The 12,587-nt window shown below is 40.4% G+C and overlaps 1 protein-coding gene across 1 annotated transcript in view; it reads left to right on the top strand.

Annotated features, from left to right (window-relative positions):
* LOC117452792 (coiled-coil domain-containing protein 60-like) overlaps window positions 1-12,587 on the top strand; it is a 57,609-nt gene that overhangs the window by 19,767 nt on the left and 25,255 nt on the right. The window contains exons 5-6 of the mRNA XM_034091559.2: window positions 7,339-7,443; window positions 9,366-9,453. Coding sequence (XP_033947450.1) covers window positions 7,339-7,443; window positions 9,366-9,453 — 193 coding nt within the window. The remainder of the gene's footprint in view (window positions 1-7,338; window positions 7,444-9,365; window positions 9,454-12,587) is intronic.

Raw genomic sequence — 12,587 nt, 5'->3', positions numbered from 1 at the left:
ATATGAATAGTTCAATTAAAAGCAGCGGCAAAAAGAAAAGTCTTGGAGCCTGGATTTAAAAGTAGTAAGAGTTGCAGCAGACCTGCAGGTTTCTGGGAGTTTGTTCCAGATATTTGGAGCATAATAACTGAACGCTGCTTTACCATGTTTAGTTCTGACTCTGGGGACAGAAAGCTGACCAGTCCCTGAGGACCTGAGAGATCTGGATGGTTCATAATTTAGCAGGAGGTCAGTAATGTATTTTGGGCCTAAACCATTCAGTGCTTTATAAACCAGCAGCAATATTTTGAAATCTATTCTTTGACACACAGGAAGCCAGTGTAAAGACTTCAGAACTGGAGTGATGTGATCCACTTTCTTAGTGTTAGTGAGGACTCGAACAGCGGCATTCTGAATCAGCTGCAGCTTTCTAATAGATTTTTTAGTGAGACCTGTGAAGACACCATTGCAGTAGTCGAGTCTACTGAAGATAAAGGCATGGACAAGTTTTTCCAAATCCTGCTGTGACATTAGTCTTTTAATCCTAGATATATTCTTTAGGTGATAGTAGGCTGATTTAGTAACTGTTTTAATGTGACTGTTGAAACTCAGGTCAGAGTCCATGACTACACCTAGATTTCTGGCTTTATCTGTTGGTTTGAACATTGCACACTGAAGCTCAGCGCTAACTTTTAAACGTTCTGCCTTGGCTCCAAAAACCATTACCTCAGTTTTATCTTTGTTTAATTGGAGAAAGTTCTGACACATCCAGTCATTGATTTGTTCAATGCACTTACTCAGTGTTTGAATTGGAGCATAGTCTCCTGGTGAAATTGTTACGTACATTCTTGTGTCATCTGCATAGCTATGGTAACTTATTTTGTTGTTCTTCATTATCTGAGCCAGTGGTAGCATGTAGATGTTAAGGAGAAGAGGCCCCAAGATGGAGCCTTGAGGAACCCCATTTTTTTTTATTTCATTAACATAAAATAAATCTCACGTACCCCCTGCAGTACTCCAACGTACCCCTAGGGGTCCGCGTACCCCCATTTGAGAACCACTGCAAACGACTGCATCACCACCGCTAAAGGCCCTGTCACACTGTCCCGAAATTGACACCCGATGGACACACGAATATGGAATTGTGAATTTCGCACGAAGATGGCCCCGAACCACACACGAAGGCAACATTTACATTACATTTAAGACATACAACTGCAATGAAAGTACCAAAAACAATTATGTTACAGTACTATGATACTGTACTGATATCTTCAGACTTTGTTCTTTACTTTCTCCGTCTTTATATGTAGAAAATATTACGTTTTCTCCGCAATGTTGTTTCCATAACAACAACAATTTCCTGTCAACTGTCCTTCAAAATAATATATTATATCCTTTTTAGTTTCACAGAACACAAATTGGGTTATTTACATAATATATTTACATGATTTTGTTGTGCAATAAAACAACCCGATGGACACACGATAAAGGAAATGTTCAAATTCGGCTGTGATCGTAGCAACATTGGGCCATTCGTGAGGGCATCTTAAGCCATCGTATGACCGCTGGCGGAGTTTCTCAGGCTCCGGCAGCAACTTCGTGAGCGGAGGCAAAATCTTTGGCATGCCAAAGAATTGCCGAAGGACCTTGCGAAGGTTCATTTTCGTGTTGAATTCGTGTGTCAATTTTGCCCTTCGTAAGGCCATCGTGAGGGCATCTTGTTATCATCGGTGCCATCGGGCATTCGCCCCGATCAGAATGAGTGTGAATGCACTGATGATAAGACGAAGATGACACGATTTGACAAGATGCCCTCACGAGTGCCTTACGAAGTTGCCGCTCACGAAGTTGCTGCCGGAGCCTGAGAAACTCCACCGGCGGTCATACGATGGCTTAGATGCCCTCACGAATGGCCCGATGTTGCTACGATCACAGCCGAATTTGAACATTTCCTTTATCGTGTGTCCATCGGGTGTCAATTTCGGGACAGTGTGACAGGGCCTTAAGCTAAACGCAGACTTGTGTCGGCGTCATTTAGTCACTTGTTTGCAACTGACGTTTTTATGACACATAAACACATATCCCCCTGTGATATTTGGCACATTTTATGTTGTATAACAAAATATCAAAATCTCTTCAGCTTGTGTTAACCACATACCTTATTTCAGGCTTCTAACCGCACACACATTCAAAAAAACTTTGACTTTGAGACAAGGGAACAGGAAGTGGTGAAATGCTATGTTATTTCTGGGTCCTAGGAGTCATAACTGCACCACTCCATTATAATTTAGCATAAAAGGTATCTTATTATTTGCCCTGATTATCATTTTCAAATGTTCAAATCAGGGCCTAGGTTTTGTTGCATTTTCTAAGAATCCCTGTACAGCAGTAAAGAGAAAATTGAAATGTTGAAAAGGATTTGATTTTAAGGAGTCACTGCACTTTTTCCAGCCTCTCCTGTCTGCTGGTGTTCATCCGTGTGATTCATGTCAAACAGATGTGTTATTGCACCTCAGCAAACATCAAACACAGAAAAACAAACAGGCTGAATATTTAATGCCAAACATCTGAAATTGACAGATATTCGTGATGCTTTTATTTTGTATTGCTAGCAGGATCCTTTGATGCTGTGTGAACCGGAGCTAACCTTTCGGAGAAACTCGTCAGAACAAGTTTTTTCTGGTAAATCTGCCTTGTTAGAAACTCAGCTATTGGCTGCCAATATACACACTGAAGTCTGGTTTACAAAAGCAACATTTAGTTCCTGCTCTGCGAGTGTTATGCACTGCTTTGATCTTGTATGCAAGATTTGATTGCAATGCTCCCTACAATCCACAAGTACCGGCTTCTAACAAAAGTTAAATACAGAATGTATCACACTTTATGCAGTGACTAGTGTGATGTTGTTAAAAAAGCCACAATTGCCATCAATAAAGCCATGATAGCCATCCAAAAAGTATTTATAGACTGTTTTATGAAACAATTATTAACAAATGATGCCAATATCTACATCTATCTTGCTGTCTAATGCTTATAGATGTTTTACAAGTGACTTTTTACAGGTTTAAGAATAATTTGGTTACAAAATGTTATAACAATAAACAAATTATAGCATTATTCATAATTAGCAGTTTCAATTATGATAATATATCAAATAACTTCACCAAAATGTAAGTAAATACCACCATAGTAAAAGTTTAGCATCTATAAATGCTGGTTATTGCATCACGTTGGGTTTACACCAAGGACTCCTGTGTTTTACATCAGTGTTCCACAGGGACACATCTACAGCCCGTGTTTATGATGCATCCCCCCGAATCAACTTACATTTGGTCTGACAATGCATTATTGCCACCGCCAGAATAGTCCTTGCTGTATGGTGAGACATCAATCAATCAATCAATCAATCAATCAATGTTTATTTATATAGCCCAATATCACACATGTTACATTTGTCTCAGTAGACTTCACAGTGTGTACAGAATATCAGTATGACAATACTAAACCCTCTGTCCTTAGACCCTCACATCATACAAGGAAAAACTTCCAGAGAAAACCCACAGTTTAAAGGGGAACATGGGAGAAACCTCAGGGAGAGCAACAGAGGAGGGATCCCTCTCCCAGGACGGACGTGCAATAGATGCCGTGTGTAAATCGAAAAGATAATACATTTACAGCATATAGACCGAATGTTAGGAAATGCATGTGTCTGTAATAAGAAGATGAATCCACGAGGACGTCAGCAATCTTGTGGGAGCCATCAGGGAAGTAGTATGGTGAGAGTCAGGCAGGACCACAGTGACTGGTTCAGCCAGGACTCGAAGTCCAGGACTCAGATCCAGAACTCAGGATAGAGGATCCAGGACACACGACCACAGCAACAGGATCAGCCTCGACTCAGGATCCCGGCGTATATATGGACACAATAAAGAGATTTGGGGGAAGCTGGGTTAATCAGAACATGAGAGTACACAGTACAAACAGCCAGAAAGACGGAGTAAGGTGCCCCCCCCCCCAACAGTCCAAGCCTATATCAGCTAAACTAACGTGTCTACATACATGCACTCCCTTAGGATAGGTTGAGGGAAAAGGGTAGCAAGTAAGAAGTGGGAAACAGAGGTGGAGAGGCACGCAGGGAGAGAGGTCCCCACTGGAATTGGTTAGAGGTAAGGAGTAGGTCTGTGACTACGTTCCACACTCCCGGGCCGGGCTAGGCCTTCTCTGCAACCTGTTACCCTCTATTAGAACCTCGAGAGGTCAGAGAGGGGAAAGGTTTTGGATAAAGTTTTAAATATAAGATCTAAGTTTTTAGGATTTAAGTGAAAGAGTAAGAACTAAAATGTATAGGTGAAGAGGCACAACGCATTATTTTATTTTATCACTATAAGCTTTATCAAAAAGGAAGGTCTTAAGCGTACTCTTAAAACGGATAGGCTGTCTGTCGCCCGAACACAAACTGCAAAATGTTACCTCAGTAAAAACCACAGCCGTGTTGGCAGGCTGTTACCTGACATCTGACGGACCCTAATCCAACACTTTACCCGCCTGGCTGACAAACAGCCTGGTCGATAATGAAAAGAGCTCAGAGCGACCCGGGGCGGCAGCATTTGTGCACAAGGAGAAAAAAGGAGGCAGACTTCATATTGTGTGTGATGTGTTTGGAGAGATCATCAGAATGGATGTGGTAATAAAGCCTCGAAGCGTGAGAGTGTCGAGCTGATGGACGGCACCGCTTGACTGCAGGTGCACGCTTTAGAGAGATGGCATGTTTTGCATTTGTTGCCACTACAGCAGCCCTTGTGTTTGAGTTGGTGTTCATGTGTCCATGATTTCATCCACTTATTTACCAACAACAAAAGAAATGAAGGTCGCTCACTATGATTGTTTTTTTCCCATTTGAGAGGGCACTACACCATTGTTTCCTGTAGTGATATTTACCTTTTAATCCAATATCAGGTAGTTTCATTTAAGTTCAATATTTTTCAGGAAACAAAGACTTTCACTATCAGGTATAACCACACTACCAGCATACAGTAAACTATGATCATAAGGCATCATACAGGTTACCAAACATTTTACAAAAAGGTAATAGAGGATTAATATTAGGAAATTGTCATATATTGCTTTAGAATAATGAATGATAAACCCATTTGAATTCTAATGCCATTATTTATTTAATCGTTTATTTGGCAGGGACAATGCACAGTAATGAACACTTAAAACATTAAAATGTGTCAAGCGTAACAGTGCCAGATTTAGCTTTGAGCTCATTTCCATCCGTAGTCCCTCACATAAAACATTTAAGAAAATTACATTTTACAGACATAGCAAAAACAAAATACATGATATGCAAAACGTGCAAAAGAGCAAGAGCAGCATACACAAGTATTTATGACATGGCAGTACAATAGCAGCTACGACATATAAAGTGCAAGAGAAGATGCAAGAGCTACATCAAGTGCAAGAGGAGATACCCCTGTATTAAAGTGCAGTTAGCGGTGATTGCACGTCTGTTTGTTTCTCAACCATTCTTTGAGTTGACCTTTAAAGCTATTGAGAGTGGGACAATCCCGTATCTCAGTTGGGAGGCTATTCCACAATGAACTGTATAAAAAAACACGTACTTTTAAAAGACTTAAAATTGTCAACATTTTTGAAATTGTGTTTATCAAGGATGGTACAGTGGTATGAATTTGGCTTTCTGTCAAACACCTTGATAGCTCTCTTGTACAGCTGTTCTATGGGTTTCAGGTTTGTGGCACAAGCAAACGACCAGTTTGTAAAACAGTATTAAATGTGGGATAGAATCATACAGTGGAGATAATATGACTTTACAGCATTGACTCTATTGTCATTGCTCAACTGCTTAGAAATGTCCCGCCCCTTAGCCCATCATGTACAATGAGTTGGAACGTTAGCCAATAGAACGGCAGGTGTTGCGTAGTAATGTCACAATGTTACGGAAGTAAACAAAGAAATACAACGGATGTGGGAGAGAAACTCCCTTTGGAGGGAGATTTGGGATTGTAGCCTTTGCAGAACATTAACATGCACAAAAACATATATAACACACTAGAGGAAAGAGATCAACCTAAAAGCATGATAGGGCCCCTTAAATGTATTTTATGAAACACTTGAACCTGAATAAGCTGCACATTCTAGAACATAATTTAGACATCGTGTACAAAATAACATCTTCATTCTTTGTTTTAATTTTCTATGAGATGCAATGTCAAATGGTCTTCACTAAAACAAGCATTTCTGCTAAGGTGCTCTTCAGCAAAGCACTCTGCCCAGGAGTACATTTGAAATGCTACGAGTGTTTGGCCTTTTGCCAGAGAATAAAATATCAAATGCATTTGTGACACAAGACAAAAGCAGTCAGCAATATTTTAAAACTAGTTTTACAGTGTGGAGAGAAATAATTTCATCATTCAGAAAAAGTGTTACAGTTGTTAAACCATTTGCTTGTGAGTTGCACACTTGGTTCAACTACAACATGAAGCTCTGTTCCTTACAAACACACTGAGCTATCATGCTTCATTATAACCTCTCCGTATGTGTTCTTATTGCGATCCAAGCCAGCATCATGTGTCCCACTCTCCTAAGATAGTGGAATATGCTGTAAAACATTCACGAAGTACCTATGTTATTTATTAGCTATGAAGCTTAACAAGTCACATTCTACAAGTTGACCTTTGTCTTCTAAAAGTTAGTCTTTTTTCTTTCTGGACTTGGATGTGTTTTGTTCATAGTTGAAAAGTTTATTTTTACATACAGCATGAATATAACAAGACCAAGAACTTACGGCCCGTGACGTCACGCTTTGCCGAACTGCATTGTGGTTCCGTTGCTTCGCTCACGTAGCTCGCTTCAAAAGTAGAACAATGTTCAACTTTTGAAGCCTCGGCAGAAGCGTCAGCCAATCGAATCATATGCCAGTACATGCTCTAGCCAATCAAACCGCGTGCTTGTGTGTCCGGGGCGGGAGATTCATGTGATTGGTTGTTGGTCGAGTTTCAGACATGCCCGCCGGCAAGCTTCAACGCACGCCGCCGTGTGGACGCTGCGTTCATGTCATTTTTCAAATAACCTCGTTTGTTCTGAAAAACAGGATGTTTGTTGAAATGCATATATGAAACAAAGAAATACAAATATATTGAATATATTTGGCCTGAGTACAAATGAAATGTGTTATTATATAAGTCGTGGAAATATGAATTTGACAATTTGTTATAAAGAATATGTTTTTGCTTGCTGTATATTGAATTACTCTAATACAAAAGCACATGGGTACTTTTGGACAAACAAAGCTCTGATAGACGTTGAAGCTCCTGTCTGTGTGTGCTGCTGCAGGAAGCTGATCTACCGCCAGCTCTGCTGTCTCAGTTGGCTCCTGGAGGCCCTGACTCTGGATCGCTCTGGCAGAGTGGGGCCCCTCACCGCCTGCTGGGACCCCGGGTTAGTAATCCTTTTGTCAAAGATTCTCAACACCCCACACACTGTAAATACAGACCATTTTGTAATCTTGGAAATACACCTCATTACACCCACCTGTTTGAAACGTATAAACTAATTTGCTCCTAACAAAATTGAACTTGTTTGGCATTAAAGGTCTCCTATTATACTCTTTTTCATCAATATATTATAGGTCTTAGATATATACAAAACATGTCTCTGAAGTGTTTACTTCGAAACACCAAACCGATCATTGCAGCATTACCCATAAAGCCCTCTGTTTCAGCCCTGTTTCAAAAGTGCTGATTCTCTGTCTGTTACTTCAGATGAAAATAAGGAGCCCCTCCCCACGCCCCTCTGAGAGATATTTGGTTGCAAAGAACACAATGGTGCTCTAGAAGGAGATTCAGGTGATAAGATGGGGGGGGGGGGGGGTTACCTTGGTTGCTGATTGGCTAATGGTTACACAAGCCAAAAAATCGTTATGACATCATAAAGTGGCCAACATCTGATCAGCTCATTTTCAGACAGGTTTTTATAGAAATGGATCAGGACAAAAAGAGAGAGAATATTTTGTTCCTGAAACTTTCAGAATCTCTTTACACAGAGGGGACACATGTTGATGTATAGAAGACATGAAAAAGTGGATTTTGCACAATGGGTGACCTTTAATATGTAGATGCACGATGTATTGATACTGCCACAACAGTACATCTGATGTGATTTTTTTGCCTAAATATTGTTTTGAATATGATGGAGACACAAAAGTCAGGGACCGTCTTCAATACATAATACTTGAAATGTCATTCACATCTTAGTAGTGATTCCACTGCCTGCAATTTCAATACAGAGGCTAAAACACAGCATCATCGGCGATCGGCTCATTGCGACGCTGACCAATGAGCAACTCCTGTCAGGACTGTCACTGTGCTGTTTTTTAAACGAGCCACCTGAAGAGACATAGCATCTATACTGTAGAGCCGGGGGTGAAGGGCTGCTGATCCGGAGCTGCAGGCCAGGAGCGAGCTGACAGTGCTGGATGAAATATAAAGTCCAAATCTCCGTAGGGGGTCCAGGCTTAGCGAGGAGATTGCATTCTTCTATCTTCGTCCCCACCCTCCAGGTGTCAGCTCCTGTGATATTGACCCACCACAGGGTGTTGAGGGTGAGGAAATGGAGAACAAGTGCAGCAGCCGTTTGGTGCTCAAAGGCTTTTTTTTTCCCTCGCTATTGCTGTTAAATTGCATCTGTAGTCCGTTTTAATTCCTCAGTGGCGTTTTATTCCAAATGTCCATCTTTTGATTCTTTTTTTTGTATCCTTTTATGATCTTTATGGCCTCTCTCATAGTGTCAGAGGAGAGCAGGAGTAGGAGAATAGATTCGTTCATAAATGTGAAAAGCGACTGCTTGGTCTCAATAGCTCCTTGTAGAATGTAATAAAGGAATATTATTGCACACTACTGTAAAGCTTGAATAATTGATGGAAAATGAAAAAGAAGAAGAAAAGTGGAAGGAAAGGGAATAAAAGAGCTACAAAGAGATTTTTTGCGCCCAAACAGCGTCATGTTACAGCCTCCAGGGCCTTCACTCAGCTTCAAATCCAATTTCCCAGAAAGTCTTAAGCTTTATGGGCCAAGTGATACAGCTGAGGTATTACGGTACAGGAAGACAAGGAGAGGATGAAATGAAACATTATCACAAGGTTGAGACACTGCTGGGCTTCCCACCAGGCAGACAGCTCTGATCTTGGGCATCAATCTAAAACACTGCACAGTTTTTAGAATAAGATGAATTATGATTTTGATAATGGCCCAAGCGACTCGGGAGCTGTCTCTGCCTGGAAGGCTGCTTTCGACTAGTGGTGAGTCGCAGAAGGTCAGCGGAGTGATAAATGTTTCACACCGGCAATTATTTTCCATTCACAGAGACCCTGGCCGAGGCAGAACCACGATAAAGATGCTGAAAGAAGAAAGAGCCATTGAGAACAAATGGGAGCAGTTTGTTTCCTCCAAGGTATATCACTCTCTTAACACACTTTTTTGTTATATCACTTCATTTTATAATTGTCATAATAATCATTTCTTTTAAATGTCGGATTGAATTGTATTTACATTACAAAAGCCTGTTTTAAGGACCAAAGCTAAATGTACAGTACACATTTATAAATGTTATATACTTCCTTGCAGCAAGTAACACTTATTTCACTTACATATTTGAAAAATATATCCTCCTGGGACCTGAGGAAAAAAAGTGTCTTCCAATTTCCTTTTTTTTGTGATTTCCTACCTATTTAGGGTTAAAAAAACATCTTGCAATTTAGACTTTTTTTATTTTATTTTATTTTAAAATGTTACAGTATGTCCACTGTAGAGGACGTCGGGACCATATTAGTTTGAAAAGACAGCCAAAATTAGCAGATGGACTATGTAACGTATTATGGTTATAGAGTGATATTAATACAATAATACATTCACCTTTATTTAAAACATGAATAAGTAATTGATCTGAATATTGCTTTTTATTTGGTCAATAAAAAACTAGCTTGTTTTTTGGTGAATCTTTCCAGATCTTCAAAGACTTTGTAGTCAATGTAGTGGGAAAGTACCTCATTGACTCCAGTCAGCACAGGCTGTAGGGTCATCTTGACTAGTTTTATGGATGTTATAATGTTTTCCATTTGACCTGCTCATAGAAACAAACTTGACATTCCTGAGGCAATTCTCATGTTTCATGGCTCCACTTAAAATAAAAACAACAATAAGACATACGTGCTACTCTTGGCCCACAGGGGGCCATGTCTTTCCAGCTCGTCCCTATCTGTCTCTATTTATCTATCTGTGCACTCATGGAGCATCCTGCATCTTTCCCCCCCTTCTTCTTGACCCTCTTCTATCCCAGGTGTGAAATCCTCATCTCTCTCATCATCTGAGAGCTCACAATCTTTATCTCCCTGAACTATCTGGTACAGAAAATGTCTGCTTCAGTTCCGTCTCCTGCAACAATATTGAGTCATAAAGTCCATGAAGATGGTCCTGACGTCCACTAGAATGGACATTTATAAAAGGGCTGTTATTTGAAAACTTGAATTATTGAATTGCTTTCAGAACTAATTATATAGTTCCTCACATGTTAATAAACAAGAACATATATGATTTTCATGGTAAAAATGACAATTATTCAACAATTGACTTCTCCTGCTTCTATACCATTTTGTTTTTCGTGTGCCAGCCATTTTGAATGAAAAGAAAGAGGAACTTCCCAGCATGCAATTTTCACCAATGACATATCACTGGAAAGACCAGGATGTCCTCTGTACAGCACATCAGGGATTGATAGAGTAGCTCAAAAGAGTAAAAGGAGATGCATGTTAACAAAATGTCCACTACAGTGGACATTTTCAATGGGCTGGGTCCCAGGAGGATATATATAGAGACAAATGTATAAATGATTATGTAAACAAATCAAATATGATACAAATCAATAAAAAAATTAAATGTGTCAATATTTGAAAAAATATAGAAATGAATAAATCATTTCAAACACAATGCCCATATTAATTTATGGTTAAATGGTTTCCACCTTTGGTAATGGAATAACATGTTCAGCAATCACATATTGGTGAGATGCATGTGTTCACAGAGCAGAGGACAGTATACCTGTTCCCCATTGTTCAGGATGACCATGAACTCAAGTTTGAAATACAGCAATGTGCACCCCCCAAAGAAAAACATGAAAACATACATGTATTGTTCAACCATGGCAACACACACACACACACACACACACACACACACACACACACACACACACACACACACACACACACACACACACACACACACACACACACACACACACACACACACACACATCGGGTGTATATTCCCTGCATGCCTCAGCACTACACTACTTTTTAGACTAAACCTTAAATCATGTTGCACAGGAACATTGACTTAAGCCAGTGGTTCTCAAACTTTTTCTGTCAGGCCCCCCCATTGGAGAAAAAAAAAAGTCGGGCCCCCCCAACACAAGTCAGGCTCAGTGGCGGCACCGGAGATTTCTTTTGGGGGTGCTGTGGGGTAGCTTGACGTTCCATAGAGGGTGCTCAAACATTTAGGGTTTCCCATTAATGTACCGGGCGCTACAGTGGAATTTTCTACTGCAACACTCCCCACACACACACACACACACACACACACACACACACACACACACACACACACACACACACACACACACACACACACACACACACACACACACACACACACACACACACACACACACACACACACACACACACAGTGTTCCCGCGACTGTTACAATCAAGGCTCAATAATCAGCTCACGGCATAGGTGTAAGCAGGGGTAAAGTGCTATTTTTATAGTTGTGGCATGCTCCCCCGGGAAGATTTATTTTTCAATGTTGAAGTTAAAAGCATCAATCTGGTGCACTTTGAGAGCAAAATGAAGAGATTTATGGATACATCTCTCAACACCCATATGAAACAGAACTGTAAACAGATTTACTTTTTCTTTATGGATATTTTACAAATCACCCTTTTAAACTTTATTCTTGTTTTACTGTCATATAGTATTTCATACCTGTTTTTAATTTATTCTCTTATTTTTTTATAACTATAATGGTCATATAAACGTGTGCCTCGGAAATAATTGTTTACATTAATGGTGACCAAAACATTTGAGACCCACTGAGATAACACTGAGAGTCCTTTAGCTCACTGAGTCTCTCAGGAGAGGACTCTCCTCCACTTTGTAGTTGAAAAAACTCCTTATATCCGTTAGCGTAGCTCGCTAGTACCAGAAGCTAACAACAACGATCTCCGGTACCGGTGCGCCCTCTCTCTCTCTCTCTCTCGCTCGCGCACACAAAATGGCTCGTTCCACACACACACACACACACACACACACACACACACACACACATACACAGAGCCGAGCTTTAATGAAACACAGAGATTTTCGAATCAATCATTTTATATAACCATTTTTCCTCCTGGTCTTTCGTGCCCCCCCTGGCATGCCTCTGTGCCCCCCAGGGGGCGAGCGCCCCCCACTTTGAGAACCACTGAAGATTGACTTAAGCAGTCAAACATGCTTACATCCACTGATTGATTCAATTAGCAA

Source organism: Pseudochaenichthys georgianus, chromosome 9, assembly GCF_902827115.2.
Source record: "Pseudochaenichthys georgianus chromosome 9, fPseGeo1.2, whole genome shotgun sequence".
NCBI lineage: Eukaryota > Metazoa > Chordata > Actinopteri > Perciformes > Channichthyidae > Pseudochaenichthys > Pseudochaenichthys georgianus.
Note: the sequence above shows the minus strand (reverse complement) of the source record. Positions and strands in the feature narration are given on the sequence as shown.